Source organism: Podarcis bocagei, assembly GCF_964188305.1.
Source record: "Podarcis bocagei genome assembly, chromosome: 7".
Classification (NCBI taxonomy): Eukaryota; Metazoa; Chordata; class Lepidosauria; order Squamata; family Lacertidae; genus Podarcis; species Podarcis bocagei.
Window position 1 is genome coordinate 25,160,126 of NC_138132.1, and position 24,073 is coordinate 25,184,198.

The following is a 24,073-nucleotide window of genomic DNA, read 5'->3' on the forward strand; positions in this document are numbered from 1 at the left end:
GAGGCGAGAAGCGGGCGGAGCCGCGGGCGGGGCGAGCCAGTCAGAGTCCGCCAGGAAGCCGAGAGCGAGCCGCGCGGTGTGTCTCCTCCTCCTCCTCCTCGCTCCCCGGACAAAGCCGCCGCGGTCTCCGCCACCACTACCGCCCCCGCCCCTTCGCTTCCCCCCGGGCCCCCCCTCGCCTCACCGGCGCAGCTCACCTCGGAACGAGGCCGCCGCCAGACGCCGCCGCACGGAGCCATGTCGGCCAGCAGCCTCTTGGAGCAGGTAACTGGGGTGGGGGGTGAAACTGGCTGGCGGCGGCGGCAGCGGGGAGCTGGAGGTGCAGCGCTGGGAAAGGCCCCGGCTTCGGGCCTACCGGGCGGCTGTGGTGGGGGGAGCATAAACGGGCAGCGAGGAGGCCCCGCGCGCCCTCCCTCCTCTCCTCGCGTCGCTCCCGTTTCAAACGAACCCCCGCCGTCAAGCAGGGCCCGGCCTTCCTCCCGCCGAAGCCTCCCCGAGGCAGGCGGAGAGGCCTAGGTTTTGCTCTCCGGCTCTTCCCTTCCTTCGCGTCTCCGTCGGACTCGGGGTTCGGGTTCCTCCTCTTTTTGCCTCATCGCCTTATGTTTCCCTTTCTCTCTCTTTTTCTCCGCGCCGCCGCTGCAGAGACCTAAGGGCCAAGGCACCAAAGGTGAGTTGAGGGACCAGCCGCCGAGGCGGGACCGGGAGAGATCCATGAGGGGTGGCCGGGGAGGTGGTGGTTTCCTTTTTTTTGGGTGGGTGGTGGAAAGGTAGCGCGTTTTCCGTTCATGGAGGATAAGGGAGGGACGCCTCCCGTCCCATTTTTCGATCGGACCTCTTGTTTCCTGAAAGGCGTGCAGGTGAGTTCCTGCCGTGCCGTCGTCTCTCCAGGAAACCGTAGCGTGGGTTGCCGCATGGGCAACACACATACGTATCCGTGTGACTTTAGAGAAATAAAATGAAACAGAACGTGGCAGGGAGGAATGCAGCGTTTTTTCCCTTAAGCAATGATGCCCCCTTGGGGGGAAAAAAACTGGAGGAAGTCGTCATTGCCTTATGGTTTAAAACTTCGTTCTAGTTATATATGTGTGTGTGTGGTGTAAGGGAATCCCAAATTAGTTGATTGAGATGAGAGTGACAAGTTATCCCTGGTTAAAAGGGAAAGTGTGACGTATTTAATGGGCTCTTTAATTCGGCCGAGCAAGGAGCTGGGTGCTTGGAAATTAACGTTTTGAGCTAATTGCAGAAGTGAGTCATAGTTAAGAGGGTGCAGTGCACATTAAAAGGTGGCAGTAGCCAGTTTATGTTAGTGGACTGAGGGGGTATTGCATGTTCCCATTTTCTCTAGGCTTCACCCACCCTCAAAGCAAAACCAAAAAACAACAACACACAAACACAGCAAGTTGTAATAAAAAGATAATGTATGGCTTACTGCTGGGGTAGTAATTGTGGTGCCGTCCAGATGTTGTTGGACCCTAATTCTCATCAATCCCCAGCATGCATGGGCAGTGGTCAGGTATGATGGGAGTTGTAGTCTAGCAACATCTGGAAACTGCCCCATTGGCTATCCTTGGATTGCAATATGAAGATAACAGCACAGAAAAGCGCCCTTTGACAGCTTTTTCAGGAGGAGGTCTTGTAAGCAAAACTGGTGGCAGTGAATAACTGGAGATTGGTGGTTTGCCTGAATATTCAGGCTAAAGGAGAAGGAATGGACTCATTAAGTTTCTACAGCTCTTTTAAGGTGAACATAAAGGGGAGAAGCTTTAAAAGGCCATATAAATGAGAATAGTTTGTAATGTTAAAAAAGTTAAGGGGGTCATTTCATGGGTTCCAGTTGCAGAACAGAATTCTGCCAAAGCCTGTACCTGTGTTTCTCCCTGCCTCACTTTGAAATGCTTGTCCATATGAGATGGGCTGCTCAAAAGGGAAAGTTCCTATTAATGAAGTTGCTCCTTCACTAAGTTTAAATGTAAAGCTAAAAGATGCTTTTTGTGGCTCATGTAGCTGTAAACAGTGTAAAGAGAGTTCAGTTGTGTGTTTGATAATGGCAGCATATACAGGAAGTAATTTGCCCTTTAGTTCCCCAACCTTTACAGTGGAAGGGGGCAAAATTGAAACAGAAGGAAAATTTACATATTTCATTTTCTATGCGCAGGAATAGGGATCAGGTGGCAAGACTTTCTAGGTCACAGGGTGTTGCTTTTAGACAAGATGGAATAAACTATATTGGTATTGAATAATGCTTGTTATACATTTTTGTTTTTAGTGCAAAATGGATCGGTGCATCAGAAAGATGGATTAAATGATGATGATATTGAACCTTATTTGAGTCCTCAGGCCAGACCGGTGAGTGATAGAAAACGTACCTATTTGTTTAATGGGTGGGGTGCATTATTAGTAATTGTTTCCTTTTCTGCTATCTAGCTTACAGGATGCCTTTTGGGCTTGACATTGTACAGTTAACTAACGACTGACTGAACTGGCAATGCTATATAGATACTCATTTGTAACTTATATGGAAATATGCAGTGCACTGTGCTGGAAGCATGTGGTAACAACTGAGTGTTAGCCGAACAATGCTTATAAATGTTGCAAACCTAGCATTAAATAAATAATCTCCCCCAACCCCTCACCCAGTTCTCCTTAACATGGGTCCCAGTGCAAACTGATTTCAGCTTCCTAAAGGAAGTGTAGACTACATATAAACTTCTGTCTCTGTTTTTATCTGTATAAATCATTTAAGCCTCTTTCGTGGACCAAGGCCACAATCCTCAGCACACTTACTTCCTAAATTCTATGCTTGAAATTCTGCAATTAGCTAAACTATAAAAGTGCCATTGATTTCACTAGGACTTGCTTTGAAGTAAATGTGCTTAGAATTGTAGAATAAATCAGAGTACAGGATGACTTAGTTCTAGGAGATTTCATTTAGAACACTTACCTTTTTAATCTTCACCAGCAGTTTATTTGTGTGTGAAAGGAGGGGTGCTTGTTCTTTAGTTAGATTCAGTCTTCTGATTTAGTTGAGATCTAAACCTTAATATCAGTTTCATTTTGACTACTTAAAGACAGCTGTTATTCTCCCTACTTCTGGAAGGTGTTTGGGTTCACACTGTGGCTGGGATCTGCTGGGAGAGAATTCCATTGTTGTCCAATAATACATTGCCGCATGCCATAGTGTATTCTAGTGGACATTTAGCATGATCACGTAGGCAAATCTAGTCAGTCTTTGAGTTTGTGACAGGATTAAAGTAGCCTCAAGCTGTTCAGTGCATCCTGGATACATGAGCATCTTGAATTGTTCCCAGAAGACCACTGCCTCTTGAATCATGTTTTAATGTGTTCCCAATCACTGATGTGTCAAGACTAGCTGTAGGCAGGTAAAAACATTGCAGTAGCATTCAAAAAAATTGCAAAAGCATTCAAAGTTGCAAAGGCACAACAGGTGGCTTACAATTCTGAATTGATAAGAAGGGGCAGTTGCTTTTTCTGCTTATAACTTTGTGAAAAGTGTTCATGCCACTGAAGCTACAGCTGTATGAACAAATATAAGAACATTCCATGCATGTAAAACCTGAAGAATCCAGGGCAGACCATCCCCCATACATGCTGGATGTTCCTATTTTCCTGCAATCAAAGGTCTGCTACTCATCATTACCTCACTTTTATTGGCTTCAGCTCCAGTTGGCTTGTCTGCATCCCGTTCCCCACTTACCCTGGATATCAAGTAAACTGACTACAGGACCTTGGTCGGATGAAAAGAAAAGAGCTGGGTGTTACCAGCGTACTTATGACACCTCATGCCAGGTCTTCACTTGATCTTGCTTAGCGGCCTTATGTTATATATACATGTTAAATAGTAGAGGGTGGAATCCTGTGATGCCTGGAGGTTTACAGGGAGCTGGGTGGTTCATAGTGCTTCAGGAGTTCCCTGCCAGGAATGAATGGAAATTTTTGAGTAATTGTGTAAATATCTTACAGGCCTTGTAGTAGTGATAGCAAAACCAGAGCACAGTATGTTGCAATTACTTATTTGTGCCATGGTGAAAAATAATTAGATTTGGGGGCTCAAAAACATTTTTCCTACTGTACATGATTGAACATTAGAGTGGCAGTCCCAGAAAACAGTCATCTGGATGCATCTAAAGAGATAGGAAAATGGATCTATTTGGCAGTCTGTGACAACTGGCTGGAGTTATCCAGGGTCCTCTCAAGCAGAGCAGAGTCCTGGACAGTCTTAAATCTCATTTGATTTTGCTTAATGCTGATCCCCTCTACCCTGATCATTGCCCAGTGTTTTGTTAATTAAAAAAATGTGCACATGGGTGCTACTTGCGCCTGGGTTCCCATCATCGCACCCCTCACCACTGGTAGACAATGCCAACAAAAAGTCAATCAAGATGAGAGGAAGCCCCTAGATGCTAACTTTTAAACTCCGAATTAAAGCATTGCTTTATTTGTGAAGTAGATGTCAACCTAATATTGGTAGGCTTGAGATAGCAATGCCTTTGGATTTAGGGAACCTTGGTTTTACCACTTCATTAAGTGGGCCTTGGTTGTTACATTATAATCCTTAGTCTTCGCCTTGGAAAGTTTGCATTGCTAGATATGGAATGTCATCTTTGTACTCTTCAGCTCTTCAATTTCTTAAGTAGTAGGACTTCTGTAAACAAGAGAGATTTTGTTAAGTAGTGGGTGATTATTGTGGTCAGTTTTGCATTTGGGGCAGTTCAATGACAGTTCACTATCAAGATCAGGGGTAGGCAACCTAAGGTCCGTGGGCCGGATGCGGCTCAATCGCCTTCTCAATCTCGCCCACGGACGGTGCAGGAATCAGCATGTTTTTATATGAGTAGAATGTGTCCTTTTATTTAAAATGCATCTCTGGGTTATTTGGTGGGCCTGCCTGGTGTTTCTACATGAGTAGAATGTGTGCTTTTATTTAAAATGCATCTGGGGGCATAGGAATTCGGCTGAAAAAGGTTGCTGACCCCTGATCAAGATCTATGAGGGGTTTTTATGTGCCTACCCCCCTGCCCCCGGTTCTGCAATAAATTTGGGTGTGGGTGAACTGGACCATTGTCAGTGTTTTGTGAAGTGGAGCGCATCCAGCATACAGTGAGCTCAGTGCTATCAGTTTACATCCTTAATCTTTAGGTGGTGGAGGAACATATTCTTGATTAACTTCAATTAAGACTTAAAAATTCATGGTTTTTGTGTGCAGCAGTATGCTCAGTTATGCCATTAATGCCTGTTTATTTGCTGGCATTAAAAGGAAGAGTTCTGGCAGGCTTGAGAGAGATGTTTACACTGTTAAAGCAGTTGGTCCTTAGGGGAGCTGTTTGGTTCCTGGAGTACACCTCAAATGCATAGCCTCAAAAGAGCTTACAGAAGTAACATTTTGCAATGATTATTTAATGTGATGCCATGCTGGCAACTGATATTTCAATTTAATGACAGAGACTTGCAGGTCACAAGTTCATCCTTTGAAAGGCTTAGGGCTGCGCCCAAAGTTAGTGCTAATCAAAATTGACCCATTGAAGTTAATGTGCATAACTAACTTATGTCCACAAATTTCAATGGGTCTTCTCTGAGTTTAACTTAGTTGGATACAACTCTTAGTTTCAAATTTTCACTCTCTTAGCATGTCAGATTCTCACTCTTTGATCAGTTCAGTTATCTGAAAGAAACCACAGTTGGTTTTCCTGCTTCTACGGTGACTGTGTTATTTCCTATTTGAAACTGGCGGGTAGGGAAGCCCAAACTGGACATGGGAATCACCATGAGTGCTCTCAAAAGAAGCAGACATGCTTGTTGTCTGCCGCCCCTCCCCGCCTCACTTCTTGATGATATTTTAAAAAAAACTTTAACAATGTGGAGTGATATGACATAATAAGTTGCTACTCCTGATACAAAGTTTTGTAGTGGGTAAACTGAACATTATCATGCCATATGTATTGAGTTGTGTCCAGCTGTACTTTACTAAGAGCAGGCCCACCAAATTTAACAAACTGAACTTCATCATGGTTATTATTTTCAATGGGTCCAGTCTGAGTAGTACTAGCATTGGATACAAGCCATTATCCTTAAGCATTAGGGAGTTGTGGGTTTGTGACAGCCATGATTTGCCTTTAATGTTATGTTTGGGTCTAAGTCAACACTTCAATGCAGTGTAGGTTGCTGAAGCAGAGAGAGAGGTTGAATTTGCCAACTTTCCATTCTTTTAGTAGCAGCAGTTATGGTACAGATATTATGGCATTGGCCATTGATGAGCATACATCACAGAATTATTGAGAATGAATGAGAACTTTCTTGCTTACAGTACAGGTATGGGCGACCTGTGGCTCTCCAGATTCTATTGGACTCCTGTCAGCCCCAGCCAGCATGATTGGGAAGCTGTTGTAGCTGAAAAAAATCTGGAGGGTCATAGGTTTCCTACCTGTGTGCTATAGTACCTTTGCAACCTAATCTATGCCAGTCTAAAGGTTAGTGCTGTGAGCGCAAGATTGCACTTCAGTGATATACAATGCAGCTGCACAAGGCGGAGGTGCCACTTACTTTTTGAACTGCTCATAACTATTTCTAGAAACCATAAGGTTGAATGTGCAAAGATGTATGTTCAGAACTGCATATGTTCTTCCGCTGTGCACATGGTGCTAAAGAGGCAGTCGGGTATTAATAATTGTAGCAGGTGTGGTCTTCTTGCTTGGCATAAATCAGGCAGTTCTTTCCACCACCTGCAAAGTTTCTGCTCACACATTCAGAAGTGTATGATCCCCTCGCCCTCCATCACAGCTTGTATTCTATTTGAAGCCAATAAATATAAGTTGCAGCATTCATGGCACATCCTCTGTAAGGTGTCTGTGTCTTTCGTGGATGAATTACAGGTACTACCTTACTGTTGACAAGGGAGGCATCCTTGCTGCAGCCTCTGGAAACTGTTCGTTGGCTTATGAAGCATAGCCATGGCCCTTTTCCCAATGTATCTGAATGTTTTTACTTACATTAGTTGAATCTGTCCTATGCTTCCTGCAGGGAGCTTCTCCCTCCTCTCCAAAAGCCCTTTGGGCAACTCACCAGTTCCTGCAGAGTGTTGGGCTGGCTCCCAGGTGTAGAGTGACACTGTAAGGGGTTCCCTTGAGCTGGGTGTCCTGTACCCAGTCTTATAATCTACTCAGACTACACAGCAAAATACATGAAGAGGGTCTTGGCTTAAATGGCTTTGAAATCTGAGACTTGTCAAATACAAAGCTATTCATTCTTGTAGGTCCAGAGACAAAGATTTTATCCTTTCATAGCTTGTTGCTGTTCTCACCTTATGTGGGTCTGATGAACAAGTAACATGGGCTGAGAGATGTTTAAATGAGAACACTTTATCAAGAAGGAATGTTTCTGCTGCTGTGGGGTCGACAACTTATATTGTAGCTGAATGATCAAATAACTTTCACCTATGATCTTGCATTCTAGAACAAGATGAAGCTTTAGGCAAATTAATTAGTATCTCAACCTAGTCTGCCTCACTACTTTGGGCTTCTTGATGGAAGATCAAGAGACATACAAAAATTCATGGGTGCTGTCCAACAGCTGTGTACATCTTATTATGGCTTGTACAGGGGGAACTCTAAATGTGCCCACTAACTGGAGCGTGGGTTTTGTCTACATTTCTTTAAATCTTATACTTGCTGGTAGATCATAGAAAATGCATTATCCTTTCTTATTGGTAGAGTGGGGTGCAAAGTAAGGTTAATTCTTAGTTATTGGCAGAGACTCTGGGTATAAACCCCAGAAACAACTTAACAACTTCAAATAATATACACATAATTAAAAACTATTCTGAACTTTATTTGGATTTTTAAATTTGAAATTGTAGTGAATTTTCAACCCACAATCAAGTGGAAAGAACACATTTAAAATACAACCTGGTCAGAACTCTTTATCAGTGGTAAAATATACTGATCTTGATAATGTCTTGGGCTAAAGTCATTAATGTGCTAGTGCTTTGTGAAGCACCAACCAGATACTTTCAAATGTTTGAGCCACTTTGGATCCTAATGTTTTATGAGCCCAAATGCAATTAAGTTTAAACTGCACCAAACTATTTAGAAAGAAAAAAAGAGTTTCAAGAACTGAGCACTCCCTTCACTTTTTCATTTTTGTTTGAAGTATTTACTTGTATAAATTTTGTTAAATATATAAATTTTGATTGTAATAAAACCTCCAAGTGCCTTTGTAAGGAAGTATTAAGTTTTATCAGCTTGGTAACCACGTAATAGTCATCATTTGAAACCTGTTAATTGCTTTCTGTTCTTCACTGGTATCAATATGCCAACAATCTTTGATTGTATCAATGGTGCCTGCTGCACTCATCAATTTACTTAGCCTTAATTGTGATTACTTTTAGTACAGTGGTCTGAGAAGAGTAGCAATTGAATGCTTTAAATGGGTAGTATGACCAGCTGATCTTAGTGTATATCCTGCTAACCCACAATATCGGTAAGAAGTGCAAACACCACATGTGCTAGACAAGTGGGCACATTTTGGAATATCTTTGTGGTTTAGGGTAAAATGCAGAATGATCCAATTTTCACTGATACTTTAAAACCAATACAGTAGCTTATTTTTAATTTTATTATTTCATTTGTCAGTTGCTCTGTACAATAAAAAGTCTCAAAGCAACTTGACGAAAGTGTTCAGTGTTAGCCACAGGTTTCAGTAAATAGGCTTGCCTTGAAAGTACAATGTGGGGGAAAGGTCTGTGGAAAGCATATACTGTTTCATGCTGCAATGTGCTATTCATTTAACTGTTCAGTTCTTGCTTTTCTCTTCCAGAACAACGCGTACACTGCAATGTCTGATTCCTATATGCCGAATTACTACAGTCCATCCATTGGATTCTCCTACTCTTTGGGTGAAGCTGCTTGGTCTACAGGGGGTGATCCACCAATGCCCTACTTAACATCTTATGGACAGATAAGCAATGGAGAACCTCACTTTCTCCCAGATGCCATGTTTGGACAGCCAGGGGCCCTTGGCAGCACACCATTTCTTGGACAGCATGGCTTTAACTTTTTTCCAAGTGGAATTGACTTCTCAGCTTGGGGCAATAACAGTTCTCAGGGGCAATCAACTCAAAGTTCTGGATATAGTAGCAACTATGCTTATGCACCAAGCTCATTGGGTGGAGCCATGATTGATGGACAGTCTGCTTTTGCTAATGAGACCCTGAATAAGGCACCTGGCATGAATACCATTGACCAAGGGATGGCAGCTTTGAAGCTAGGCAGCACTGATGTAGCAAGCAACGTCCCAAAAGTTGTTGGCTCTGCTGTTGGCAGTGGGTCTATTGCCAGCAATATTGTAGCTTCTAATAGCTTGCCTCCAGCTACCATTGCTCCTCCAAAGCCAGCATCCTGGGCTGATATTGCCAGCAAACCTGCAAAACAGCAACCCAAGTTGAAGACCAAGAATGGCATCGCAGGGACAAGTCTTCCACCACCTCCCATAAAACATAACATGGATATTGGAACTTGGGATAACAAAGGGCCAGTGACAAAAAATGCTTCCCAGGCTTTAGTTCAGAATATTGGTCAACCACCAACCCAAATATCTCCCCAACCAATGGGTCAGCAAATGAGTAACAGCCCTCCAGCTGTGCAGCCTTCCGCTGGACAACAGCCACAACCCCTGCCACCTCCACCACCCCAACCAACTCAGCTGCCAGTGCAGCAACAGGCAGCTCAGCCTGCCCGCTGGGTTGCACCTCGTAACCGTGGCAATGGTTTTGGCCAGAATGGAGTGGATGGTAGTGCAGTTGGACAGTCTCAGACCACTTCTGGTTCTGCCCCTTCGGAGCCACACCCAGTCTTGGAGAAGTTGAGGTCCATCAACAACTATAACCCTAAGGATTTTGACTGGAACCCGAAACATGGTCGGGTTTTCATTATCAAGAGTTACTCTGAGGATGATATCCACCGTTCCATTAAATATAACATCTGGTGCAGTACAGAGCATGGTAATAAGAGACTGGATGCTGCTTACCGCTCCATGAATGGAAAAGGTCCTGTTTACTTACTTTTCAGTGTCAATGGCAGTGGTCATTTCTGCGGAGTTGCAGAAATGAAATCTGCTGTGGACTACAACACATGCGCAGGCGTGTGGTCCCAGGACAAATGGAAGGGACGCTTTGATGTCCGGTGGATTTTTGTGAAGGACGTTCCCAACAGCCAACTGCGGCACATTCGCCTAGAGAACAATGAGAATAAACCAGTGACCAACTCCAGGGACACTCAGGAGGTTCCTCTGGAAAAGGCTAAGCAGGTGCTGAAAATCATTGCTACTTACAAGCACACCACTTCCATCTTTGATGACTTCTCACACTATGAGAAACGCCAGGAGGAGGAGGAAAATGTGAAAAAGGTAACTTGCCAAACTGCCAGGATTTGGTAGAGAGTAGAAACAAAGGGGAGGAATTGGGTGTGATTTTGACCATGGCCTCCTCCTTATAAGTGAGTTTGAAGGGGGTGTCATTACCGTGTAAACATATATTGAGAAGCTTGTGTAGCATACAAATACATTATATTGAAATACTGTTAGCAAACTTCAAATAGGCCTCTTTCCACTGACACACAGTGAAAGGGCTATATGAGGGTTCTTGCAGTCTTATTCATGTGTGACTTTAACGAAGATCAAATTGTTGATCTTCAGTGAAAAGTGTGACTGCATTTTTTGTTTTTGGCCAAAATGTTTAATATGATTTCCCCATTTTGTACCTGCAATTTGTTTGTATTCCTATAGCTATGGTCTTTTGACTCGAGCAATAAAATTAACTCAACATCTCTAAAAGATATGCTGAGGAAAGTGTTGCTTCTTGGTGAGAAAATGCTAATAAATGGGAAGTAGAAACATAGGGCAGGATCCAAACACCTACTTTGGGCATGTCCAAGGCATTGATGACATCTGGTGAAATACTTGACTTCTGAATAGGAGGCCCTTATTTCATATCAAACTGCTTATGAAACTTCACTGTTTCAAAAAAGCCATGTCATATGACATGAGGATTGTCTTTTGAGGAACACAAGTCCATACCTCCGTTGGGCATCGGAAGCCAGTTGCATTAGTTTTCTTATGTAGGTCTTTGAAAGATACTTTATATACATCAGGAATGGGGAATCTCTGGCCCTCCAGATGTTGTTGGACTCCAGCTCTCATAATCTTTGTCTATTGGCTGAGCCAGCTGGGGCTGATGGGAAGTCCAACAACATTTGGAGGGCTGCAGGTGCCCAATTCCTGGTACAGAGTAAGGATGAAATCCAGTGCTGCTGTTCTGCTTGCAACCCTGGGTTGGAGGACTGAAGGGGAAATAAAAGATTTTCCTCCCTATCTCTTTTGCTGGATCAGAAACACATGGGATGACAGCATTAACACTAAAACAAATCCTGTGACATCTCAAAGACTAACACATTTATTATTTATGGCCTAAACTCTTCACAAGATAGACTCCCCTTCAACAGATGCATGTATGGACTAGCATAATTCCAAATGTATGCCACTGTAAAGCAGCATAAGTGTTTGCTTCCCCTTTTGGTATACATAAGTGCAGGTTTTCTGGCACTGATGATGAAGAAATGGTTGTAACGTACCCTAGGACCTCATGGTGAAAGGCAGGTAATAAATTGAAAGAGTAATAATAGGGCACACTCTCTTTAAAAAATCTTGCATGGGAAAGGTTAATGTGCACAACCACCTATGGGTCCCAGGTTACTTTGCGAACCTTGAAGTGTGTTGTTTTTTTAAAGACTGAAATACGACCTCCATCATTTTTACAACAGTGGCTTATGAGGCACCTATGTTGTAAAAATGCAATGAGCAAAGAAGCAAAACTAAGTGGGCAAAATAGACCTTGGAGGTGCTTATGTTTATGGTTTGTAGAACTTCAAAGAAGGTGCAGGAAGGAAGAATGGCAGAGTAGTACAAGTATATTAATTCTTTCAAGTCCAGTGGGTACTTGATGGTTTCAGGCACTTCTTTTTAAAATTGTAGTACATTTGTCAAAATTCAGCTTATGTATTAACAGCAATGCAGACAATGTTAAAAGCTGATACGCTGCTGGAAAAGCATGCTTTTAAGTTAAAAGCTCCATGAGTTGCCTTTTGTTCCTCCTTGGAGTTAGATCAGTGGGCCCTCAAATGGACAAGTAAAAACAGTATTATTGTGTCCCTAGTATTGTCTAAGTAAAGTGATTTTTTTTTAAAAAAAAAGTCTGTACATTTGTTTTATATAAGACTGCCACCGTCTGAGAAGTACATTAAAAGTGGTTTGGTTTGTAATAGTTCAGTGTTTAGCATATCAGTTTTGGATGTGACCTCCATGTTATGAGAATCTGACCCTAGCCATGAATAGGCAGAAACTCTTTAAGTGGGAGCTGACATTTACTTTTAATGGAATGTAGTAATGGTTTTAAGCAGAAGTGGTGCATGTCATCCTCTGTAGCCTGTTCTGTTGGCTTCTGGAGAAGAACTTCCCCATCTAAGTTGTCCAGGCACCTGTAAAGTGGCATAAGGCTTATTGTTCCACTGTCATTGTAACAGAGGTCGTTTTTCAAAGAGCTTGTTGTCGTGACAGTTGGCAGGAAGATGGTAAGAGATTCTCCATCCCTGCTCTTTGAAAGATCAACACTTCAATTTGCCTGATGTGTAACTTTTTAAAGCTACAGTTAATTTCATTGGTTGGGGATCCACCTAATACTGTAACTCCTCCAGTGCTACTTTGACATGGTAGTATTGGGAAAACTTGTATTTTCAAGGGGCTTTAGATTTATAACAGTATTCTGTGAAACTGTAGCACCCTAGCAGCTGTCAGAATGTAGGGATACAGTCAAACCTCTGTTCCCAAACTCCTCCGTTGTTGAATGTTTTGGTTCCCAAACGCTGAAAACCCATAAGTAAGTGTTCCGGTTTTCGAAGTTTTTCAGAAGCCGAACATCCAACACTGCTTCCGCCTGAGTGCAAGAAGCTCTTGCAGCCAATCAGAAGCCGTGCCTCAGTTGTCGAATGTTTCAGAAGCTGAATGGGCTTACGAACGGATTATGTCCGACAACCGAGTTTTGACTGTACAGTCTTAAACCCAGGCAAGAGCAGCTGTTTTTTGTATTCTCATGAACCACTTGATGTTCCAAGCAGTGTTTGGGGTGGCAGAGGTATATTTTGCTTCACAACCAACTTCTTTATGAGTGATCAGGTTCTATAATAAAGCACCACCTGGCAGCAAGGGCTAAACATTTTTATGAGTTCCTTGCAGTCTTGCATATCTGAGACATCATATGTAAAACCAATAGAAAGCTGTAATGAGTGGAGCATCTATTAAAAAATAGTTTCAGAAGTCATGGTGAGAGAAGCTCTTAATGTTTTACCACATCCTTATGAAAATGTTCTCAGGATGGATAAAACTGGATCATAGGAACCTGGGAAGCTGCAAGATAGGACATTTGTCTACTCCGCCTGCAGCTCTCCAGGGTCTCAGGCAGATGGTCTTTCCCATAACCTAACCTGCAACATGATCCTTTAACTGGAGATGCCAGACATTGAGCCTAGGACCTGCTGCATGCAAAACATGTTCTGTACTACTGAACTGTGGTCACATGCAATATCAGGATCATCGGCTGCCAGTTGGCCATCTCTGCCTTAAGTGACCTACTTGGAAGTAAATCTCAGTGAAATTGGTTTTTAATGTGCCACAGTATTCCATTGTTGATAGAAAATATTTGTTCATCTTGTTTAGAGCTCTGGACTATGTAAGCAAAGTACACACTGTACATATTGTTTAGAGCTTTAAGAATTTGCCTAAAGATTTGCATTCTGCAATGGGATTTTTTGCTTTTGGCTGTCCAGAGGGGCACCTGAATAATGTAAATCAGACCAGCCAGAGTCAACAGGAAAGAGCCAAATTGAGTTAGGTGTTATAATACTAGGGTTTCAAAATGTGAGTATGTGATCTTTGGTGAAATCTATTCAAATGAATGTTTCTTTAAATTGAATGAGTCAGTCTAAGTGGCAATTCTTGGGTCCAATTTTGGACAATTTGCAGCAACTCTTTTTGATTCAGAACAATTTGATAGCCCATTTCAGCATTGCATATAATCATAATTTGTCCAAAGATGGTGATGTCAGTACACTAATTGGTATGTGCTATGTTGGCCTCTCATCTGGTACCCCTTAGTACTTCACAGAACCCCAAAATGATTCTGAGCTCTCAAAAAGCCTGAGATTCATTAAGCATGGATTTGCTTATTTGAGGGATTAGTCTAAGCCTCGCAGCAAGTATTGAGTTCTCTCTGCATATCTTAGAGCAATGTTTCTCAAACTTAGGTCTTCAGCTGTTTTTGGACTACAACTCCCATCAAGAAGTTGTGGTCAGGGATGATGGGCATTGTAGTCCAGCAACACCTGGAGACCCAAGTTAGAGAAACATTGTGAGGGTGAGAAGCCCAGAGGAGTGGGGATAATCACTTGGAGAATCGCACACCTCTGATAGCCTCAGCAGCTATTTAGGTGAGCATTTCTTCCTTAAAGAGTTATTTGAAGAATACTCCTTTCAAGAGGCCTATCTCCCATTCATACTTAAGGAAGAAAGCCTTCACTGTTGTATGCTTATTGATAGTTATAATCAATAAAATAGCAGGATAAGTAAAAAAAAAAAAAGCCCCAACCCCACAAAAATGAGTGCTCAGAACTTGATGCTGGATGTCAAACCATGAAGAATTCTGAAATTATTATTCAAGCAAGTATAGAAAAACTGTAAATTCCCTGGACTGGTGACCGCTATGGACTGTGGAGACCATGTTTCACATAAGGGAGCTCCATTCCTCCAAAAATATCAGATATGTAAATCACTGAACAGTCACATTCTATAAATATTAGACCTGAGCACTTGGAACTTGGTTGTTGAGCGTTCAGTGACTTACAATTTGCTTTGCTCTGATTCAGAGTGTTCAGATTTGCTCCCTTTTCCTTTTGTGCTTCTCCCAAAGCTAGTGTGTTTAGAAGAGGTTTGATTGTAACAAAAGTGGAGTCAGAGGGCAGCTTGTGGCTTAAAGACACTCCTATACCTCTGTCATTTGAACACTGTTCTTAGTCCTTAAGCCAGTTGCTCGGGCCTTTATTTGGGACTAGATTTAAGGGGCTTGAACTTTGCCCTTGAGTCAGAGCCATAGCCAAGCTAGACTTGCTGTTCCTTCTTGCAGCAGGATGGTTTGAACAGTAAGCAGGCAAACTATATTTCAGAATCCTGTGATGAAGGCTGGTTTACAGCATTAGGGTTCAGAAAGTTCTTCTGATTTTGCCACTACTTAAATTTCACTTGGGGTAATATCACTATAAAGTGCCTCAATCTCCTTACTGGACTGGATCCCTTAGAATATTCTCTGTTTTTTGTGTGTACCTAATTCTACAGGCTTGGGTTTGAAAGTAAATTTTGGCAAGTTGCTAACAGAGGACTAGTTCCAAACTGAGACATGATGCAAGATATGAATGGACCATTTTCCAACTTTTTTTAAAAGTAAAAAAGCAGCTTTGGATCATGTAATTGGGAGAGCAAGGGCAGTGAGAAGGAATGCCTTCATATGGGGGAAAGGCTCAGTGATAGAGCATCAACAGGTTCAGCATTTTCAGTTAGGTCTGGAAATGTCTTCTGTCTGAAACCCTGGAGAGCTACTGCATGTCAGGGTAGACAATGCTGAAATAGATGGACCAGTGGTTTGACTCAGTATCAGGCAATTTCCTATGTTCCTGTGAAAATCGTTTTTAAGACATTTCTTTAAAAATGAGTGAAGATACCGTATTTTTCAGTCTATGAGACGTCCCCATGTATAAGACCTCCCCTATTTTTAGCAACTCAATTTAAAGAAAATGAGGGGAGATGGCCCAGAGTTGTTGAGCTTCTTCCCCCACCCCATGCAGCTGCAAGCTTCTCCCCCCCCCCATGCTTCCCATGCACAGCAGCATCAGGGGAAGTTGCGTTCCTGCCAGCCGGCGGGCAGGTGTGCTGTTTCTCCCCCCCCCCCACGCAGCTAAGGAAACACTACCTGAATCGTTTCCTGCTCACTGTGGCATCGGACGTTGCGCTCCCGCCAACTGGCTGGCTAGCAGGTGCACCGATTCTCCCCTCCCCCCATGCCACTATCTGTGTATTGGATGACCCCAATTTTTTGACATGATTTTTGAGTCAAAAAACCTTGTCTAATACACAGAAAAACACAGTAAGTGAAATACGAGCAGGATGGCCACAGTGCAGAATTTCACAGATGAAAATAACTTAGGAGAGCCAGCGTGAGGCAGTGGTTAGAGTAGGCTGCTGGGAAGACCTGCCTTGAAATTCACTGGATGGATGGCCTTGGGGCAGTTGCTTTCTCTTAGCCCAGCTTTTCCTTCCACTGTCTGGTGTGCTCCAGATGTTGCACTCCATTTCCCAGTGCCTCTGAACATTTGCCCATGCTGGCTGGGGCTGATAGGAGCAGGGTAATTTTGGCTTATCCTAATCCAACACAGAAGGTTATTTGTGAGGATAAAATAGAGTAACCTATATCCATGTTCATTGAGTAGAATACAAATGCAGAAAATGTCATTTACCTATTTTGTAAAAGTCCTGCAGCTCTGTTGGCACAATGGAACCTCTTCTTCCTCTCCTGTTCCTTCCAGTCCCCTGTCCACCCTCAAAATCAGTGCTGGAGATTTGGGGGACCTTCCAGAGCAGGCTTTTGGGGCGCATGTGTGAAGGAGAGAAAAGGAAAATGCTATTGCACCAGTGGAACTCCATTGGCGCAACATTGATGCAACCTTCAGTTCCTTAAAGGTCTTTCTCCTTACCCCCCCCCTTAACTCAGTGCCCATACCATAGCCAGCATTTGTACAATACGTAATTAAAATAGTTTGTGAGACACTATTCATTCTAACTTCTGATAGGACTTCAAAGTGTATCAATGCTACCAATTCTTAAAAGTATCTCTAAATAGCACCTCATATCTGTCCCGTTTTTGCTTCCTGAAATAAAGTTGCAAAAAGTTTCCTTACTCTGCTGTTTCTGAAAGGTCGTTTTGAAGGTATATTACTAGGATTTGTTAAGAAGCACCACTCCCATTTTAGTTAGGAGTTTGGTGTAATGTACTCTGTCGGGGTTGGAAGCCTCATGCCCGGGGACTGAATGTGGCCCTCCAGGCTTCTCTGGTTGGCCCTTGATGCTTTCTCTTTGGCTACTCCCCTCTGCAGCCTGCACCCCCCCCCCCGCCTCCCCAACGTGTGCTGCTTCATGCCTTCCTTGAGTGTCTTTGGCTGGCATGTGTTGTTGAACTTTGATAATGTCTCTTTCTTGCCTGGACAGTGGATGTAGAGATGAGCATGTGGGATAAACACCTGGCCATATAAAAACCTCTGGCTTTTCCTTGGCAAGAATGTAGCCTACTACACAAGCAGAAAAGTCACATCTACTGTGCTGCCTCCTTTTGCCTCTAGTTCCTTCCTTGTGCCCTGCATGCAGCCCCTGAAAAGATCTATGAAAGAATGCGGCTATCAGATTTTTCCCATCCCCATTCTACATTATGATAACTGCCATATCATTGGCTCACAATGCATTCCCTTGTTTACAAAGCTGTATTTGCAAAAGTGGAAAGCACTTCTTTTGAAGGCAAATCAAAGCTGCTTGTGAGGGTTTGTCCCATCAAACACTTTAGCATATGTCATGGGTTGGTGAAGTTGACGAAATATTGAGGACTGTCTTGAAAAGCACTTTTGCTTAGATGCTTGAGCAAATGTGTTTTGGACACAAGCCACTGGCTATTAAGCAATGTGCAAACCATGGATGGGCTGATGGGGCTGTGTCTCATGTTCCCGTGTTCCCTATTCCTCTTGCACACTCAGATTTCCTGATTCAAAGTGAAGGAGGGCACCTCTGCTTTGTGTAACCATAGTATAGTTCTAGTTCGTGTTTGGAGCCAAAACAGAGGTTGCACAAATCAGTTTGTTCAGTTTTGGATATGCTGACACACCATGGTTTGCCAGAAGTGGGGAGTGAATTGGAACATAGGAGAGGAGAAACATGCAACGTGAAAGCATGATTCCAGTGACCTAAGCATAGTTGAATTTTTACATAGAACAAGCTGAAGAGTGTAACTATTGGGACAAGATGGCTGACAAGAATTTTACATACATTTACATACAACATCTTAGTTGGGCCCCTAGTCCATTGCTTTGTTTGCATTGATAGTGTACATACGTTCTTCTTCCAGAAGAGAGAACTTTCATATGCATAAGGCATCAGGTTTGGGAATATGACAGATGATTTGCCCCTAGCATTTGTTTTCAAGGCTATTATCAGTGCAATGAAAGCTAATAGCATTAATTGCTTTCTAGGTGCTGTACAACGATGACTTCATTCAAATTATGGTAAATCTATATAATTTGTATGGTGATAAATATATCAGAAGCTAAATACTTATATAGTATTTGAAATGCTGTGTTAGATAGGTAATGCATTATAGAAGTTTCAGATTGGCTGTGGTGTTTATAGTAACTACGGGCAATTTGTAGAAAACACATGGTTGTGGGAATCAAGCGGTAGAGGGCATCACCTCCAGGACTTAAACTAGCTAAGCAGAGCTTGGCCACAAATCTTGAATTCTGGATTACATCTAGGTTGCAATAATCCAGTGGCTTGTGTTCAGTGCTTGTCCTACTCAAAGTATACCCACTGAAGTTAATGGACATTACTTGCTTAGTTTCATTAATTTAAATGGGTCTCCTCTGAGTGGGACTTACTTGGATACAACCTAAAGTGTTGTTTCCCTTGAAGACTCTGGATACCTTTTTATATAGGACCACTTTTCTGTACCATGTTTTAACACAGTCCCAAACTAGGTGACCACGAATTAAACAATTTAAAAATGTAATGCATAAAATTGCAGAACAATTTTAATAAAGCGGTTAAAACAAAAACACACTTTCAGTAAAATCCCTAACACCTGGTAGAATAAAACATTTTCACTTGTCTCTGAAACAAGATTAAGGAAGAATGTTGTTGGGCTCTTACTGTTATTATTGTTTTTAACCTCCTTCCACAAATTTTCCAGTATATTAAATGTGAAAAAGCTAACATCATTTAAACCAAGCTTCCTGTTGATTCTCCTTCATACATTTCCTAAACTATGGCACAAATCTCTCAAACTAAATTATGTTAACTTGCAACTAGCTAGAGTATTACACTATTTTAGTCTTAAAACCAGGCATTGCATCTTCGCCACACTGTATACCCTCTAAAGCAGTCTTTTTCTGGTGTCCTGGTGTTCTTCAGATATTTTGGACCACAACTCCCATAATCCCTGACCTGCTGGCTGGAGCTGATAAAAGTTGGAGTTCAAAACTTCTGGAAGGCACCAGGTTGGGGAAGGATGCAGCAGGGTGTTGTGGGATGGAATTAGATCAGGAATGTCTACATGCAGGATGTTCTAAAGGAAACATTCTGGAATAGTCTACCTGATATGATTGCCAAAACAAAAGACAACACTGGATAAATTATGGAAGGATATCTTACTCAGTTGCAGCTGTGATCCATTGAGGTCAGAAAGGATGTGCTTTACCGTACATTTGCTTTTTGCTCTGGAGAAATAATTTTCTTGCCAATAAGTAAAATTCCAACTTTATCCCAAGTCAGGTGGTCTTCCCAAGTAACCTGTGTCTGCTCTTCTACTTTGTGATAGATAACATCTTGTAGCATTACCTCTTTGGTCATCCTCTTCTGACAGTGTTGAGGGCGGAGTCCTAGATTGTTTTTTCCTGCATTGGGTTGTTCCTGTGTTTCATCAATAGCCTTAAGGGAAAGTGGAATTAATTGCCTTTCCCCATAGATTATAGTCCTATTTTCACATTCCTGTTTGACAGAGGAGTAAAAGAGACAATTGGGGTTTCCCTATGGTAATCTGGTTGGCCACAAAGGGAATGACATGGTGGATAAGATAGGCTTATAGTTTGACCCAGCAGAGCTTTTCTTTTCTTACAACTTTGCCAAGACCATCTTGAAAGTTAATGAAAAAAATGGGGATTTGAACTGTTGATAGGTAATGGCCTATTGAATAGGCTGGCCTATCAAAAGTCTAGCATAGTTCAGCAAAGTGCCCAGGCAAACTTCTATGATGGAGTACAAACTTAAAGCATCAGTACAATTTCCATTCAGGAGCTTTGCCCCGCAAGACGAATGCCTCGCAAGACGAAAAACTCGCTAGACGAAAGGGTTTTGCGGTTTTTGAGCTGCTTCGCAAGACGAATTTCCCTATGGGCTTGCTTCACAAGACGAAAACGTCTTGCAAGTTTGTTTCCTTTTTCTTAACACCGTTAATACAGTTGTGACTTGACTTCGAGGAGCAACTCATAGAACGCGGTGTGGTAGCCTTTTTTGAGGTTTTTGGTGATTTTTGTAGCTTTTCCAAAACTTTTCCGACACCGTGCTTCGCAAGACGAAAAAGTCGCTAGACGAAAAAACTCGTGGAACGAATTAATTTCGTCTTGCGAGGCACCACAGTAGTATGTAACTTAAAGCTTGTCTCTGCATTCCTTTAGATTTACATGGGAGCAGAGTCTGCTCTGTTGGCACCCCTGCATTGGTATCAAACATGTGATAACCAGCTGACATGATGTTCTCAGTAGCCTGAAGGGATCAGTCATGCCTGAATAGTAAAGGGATTTCTTTTCACTCTTCCTGAAGTGCTGCTAGTTAGCAGCCTAGCCTTCAACTTTTAGATGGGATGCATGCTGAGTGTCCTGCAATATATAGGTTCAGACCACATTAACTTTCTGCTTTTAGTGGTTAAATTATAAAATGATCAGGTAAATGGAAGGTGCAGTATGATTACATAAAGTTTGTTCACATAAATGGAATGGAATGCAGTTAAATTCTACCCTGACACCTTTTGAGTGGGAGTGTTGTGTTTTCAGTTGCCATCACCTCTGGAGAGCTTTATGCCTCCGTAGCTTAGTTTTCAGCTGGTGTGTCGATAGCACACTTTATACCAACTATTGCATTGCCACTTGTTTACTAATTTTTTCACAATGTAAAAGAGGAAGAAGAAACAGAAATTACCACTATCTGGTTCTTGGGTAGCCAAGATTGTGCTCTCCAGGTGTTGTGAATGACAACTCCCATCAGTACCAGCCAGCATGATCAATGGTCAGGGATGACTGGAGTTGTGGTCCACAACATCTAGAGGGAGCCACGTGCCTACCCTGATCTAGTTAAGGTCCAAAAATTTGCTTATTGTTAGAAATACTGGGATCTCTAGGAGGATGCAGACCCAAGTGAATGTTTTTCATGATACAGACTGGCTTGCTTCAAAAGATGTTTTAGGGATTAAAATGTACACAAAGCAGGTGCTGTCTGGTATATTTGGAATATGAGGAGGTAGCTCAGCTCAGCTGAATATCCACAGAATGACTCACATTAACCTATTCAGCAGTGAAAATAATACTATTAAAAGTTTTACAAAACTGCCGTGCCACTAACCGCCACCTTTCTGTCTCTCTCTCTCCTGTAGGAACGTCAAGGCCGTGTCAAGTAAAATGCCGAGCCCTTCCACAGAGACTGCAGCAGACATGCTGCAACATGGATATCTTTCAGAAAGGACGAAAAACTACACCAGAGAAAATTAGAACTTGTTTCATTGACTTCATACAAACTCTTATAAACTTACAGTTTTAAAAAAAGTATTGGAATTTCACAAGAGACATAGGACTTAAAAACAAAAACAAAAAAAACCCTTCTAGGTAGAGTAGAGGTGAAAACTGTCCCCTTTCTTTTGGCTTTGGTTGTGATTTCAGAGCATACGCTTTGTTTTTTTTGTCTTTTTACTATGTTGATCGGATTTTAAAGTCCGCAAGTGGCATATGCCTTTTTCTCTAATTTTTAAACCTGCCGCTTCCCTGGTTTCCTGGCCTTCTAAACCTCTCTTCCCTCTGGTTTTTTTGACATTTGCACTTGGAACACCGAGTTGTGACTTTCTTTTGGACATCTACCATGGAAAGTGGAATAAATAACATTTTTTCCATGGACTGGAAGAGGAATTTTATGAAGAATTTGATTTTTTATGCCTAGAAGATTTGAATGGAATCTGTCGGCAAGGTCGTGTCTGAGGGGTGGTTCATTTTCTCTCAAAGTCAAATACGAAGAGTCCTAAGAAATGTTCTGTTCTTGTGCATTATATGGATTACAGATTAAGTCTGGCTTGATTTGATTTGAAGGCTGAGAACAGTGGTAAAAACTTGTTTGTTTACAGGAACATTAATTTTGGAAGAAAAATATTGTAAACTGTGTAGTGAATGTTTCTTCAGTTTTCTTGTTAAGCCAATGAGGAATGGGCGCTGCCTTTCTTTCACCATTAATCACTTCTCAATAATAAACGTGAGATCCTGTTGAGCATCACTTTTTGGCCCCTTAGTTTTTAGTCCGTAGGCCACTGCTTTAGCGCTTGTGCACAGCAATGAGAAGCTTCAGTACGAGGAATAAAAGCAGGTGTGATGAACTTCAGTGAGGCTTTCCAGCCTCTAGTTCATTGGCTAGTTCTGGTCTTTCTCATTTTAAGAATTCCCTTCTCAGGGAGTTACTGCCTGACTATTATCTTAACACCAAAGGTGATCCCTACTCTAAAGCAAGTAGCATTTATGAGGTCTCCTTTTACAGGCCAGGTGTTTGTAATTGCAGACCTGCTTTACATCACAGTGGTCTCTAATATTGGGGGATGATTTGTTTGGTGGTATGGGGCATTCCTGCCTACGTTAGCAAACTCTTGTTTTCCGGGGGGGGGGGGGAGCTATCCCAGGTTTGAGGTGTTATCTGAATTGCTGAGGTTCATTGTCAGCATATTGCAGCTGGACCAAATTGACAAGTAGAACAATGCTAGGATTAAGTAATACCTGTTTAAGTAAGTTTCAGTAGGGGATGAAGGACAAAGGGACTTCATTAGGATTGAGATGATACGACAGAAATAATGACGAAAGTTCAGGCCAAATACGACCGAGGCTGTAAAATTATGTGAGAGCTTGTGTTTAGTACTAATGTGACCTCTGTAAGCTTTTTGTCTAGACAAACAACATTTCCTCTTTTCTCATTAGCCCAGACTTCTGTTCCATGCAGTCGATTGGCTCAGGTGACATGTTTAAAAGACCCAACAATATATGCATGACTGTTCATGTAAAAATTTGCAGAAATTTGACCAAGTCAATAGCAATTGAACAGAAATGAACCCACAGGTTGTAGACTATTCTGCTCAAAGTGCTATATAAACAGGTCTTAACAATGGGTAATTGAGCTAGAATAAAAGGGGACACTTACCACATAAGACCTTGCAATTGAAGGGCTGCGAGTGGTGGGAGAGAATGTGGCCACCTAGATGTTCAGTTTTCAAAATTAAAGGAACGAAAAAAATGCCCTGTCCATTTTCCTTTGATCTTTCACTGCATGTTTTTGGGTGTGCTTCACAAGGATACAGAGGCAAACAAAGGTCTATACTTCTGACTTACCTCATTCATTTTTAACACGCTGCCCCTTGCTTTGCCTCTGTGTATTTGTCAGTCTCAAAATTAAGCTCATGGTTTCTTTGAAGTGAAACATACCATGAGCCTCGGTTTGGACAAACCAAATCTTGACTTGTTCCCCGGCAGTGTTTGCAGGAGCAGAGGAAGAACAAAGTTATTTCACCACCAAGCGCTAATTTAGACCTTCTTGCCACCCTGGGCCGGATATAAATTTAATAAATGAATAAATGCAGCAACTTTGCTGCAGGTAGATATCATGGCCTTGCCAGACCATAGAGCTATATAACACTTCTTATGGTTTGTCCTTTTTAGGCCTAATAAAAGATGCAAAGAGGAGATTCATATTAGCTTTGAATCTCCAACTCTTAACCAGCTAAAGCAATTCACAGTACTCAAAATGTCTCTGCCACTTGTGGCTAAAAGACATTGAATTTCTTGTTGCGTTAGTGGTTTTGCAAAGGGCATTCCCTTTAGGCAAGCCTTTGCCAACTGATGCTTTCCAGATATTT

At 42.2% G+C, this 24,073-nt stretch overlaps 1 protein-coding gene across 4 annotated transcripts; it reads left to right on the plus strand.

Moving 5' to 3' along the window:
• YTHDF2 (YTH N6-methyladenosine RNA binding protein F2) lies at positions 1 to 22,452 on the plus strand. Of its 4 annotated transcripts, XM_081201796.1 has the most exons (7): positions 18 to 264; positions 643 to 667; positions 2,267 to 2,346; positions 3,679 to 3,807; positions 8,830 to 10,416; positions 18,399 to 18,431; positions 21,569 to 22,452. In XM_081201796.1, the coding sequence occupies exons 1-7, from the start codon at positions 238 to 240 to the stop codon at positions 21,590 to 21,592; spliced, it is 1,905 nt and encodes a 634-aa protein (XP_081057922.1). In that variant the 5' UTR covers positions 18 to 237; the 3' UTR covers positions 21,593 to 22,452. The 4 variants fall into 4 exon arrangements, with proteins under 4 accessions (XP_081057919.1, XP_081057920.1, XP_081057921.1 ...); XM_081201793.1 differs by lacking the exon at positions 18,399 to 18,431 and having other exon boundaries at positions 1 to 264; XM_081201794.1 differs by lacking the exon at positions 3,679 to 3,807 and having other exon boundaries at positions 1 to 264.
• Positions 22,453 to 24,073: the final 1,621 nt, after the last annotated feature.

Excerpts from the sequence above, each read along its gene's own strand:
- YTHDF2 (XM_081201796.1), top strand. The coding sequence starts at position 238 with ATGTCGGCCAGCAGCCTCTTGGAGCAG. Across the intron at positions 2,347-3,678 it reads TGAGTCCTCAGGCCAGACCG|CTCCAGTTGGCTTGTCTGCA; the intron begins GTGAGTGATAGA and ends TATTGGCTTCAG. Across the intron at positions 18,432-21,568 it reads ATGACTTCATTCAAATTATG|GAACGTCAAGGCCGTGTCAA; the intron begins GTAAATCTATAT and ends TCTCTCCTGTAG.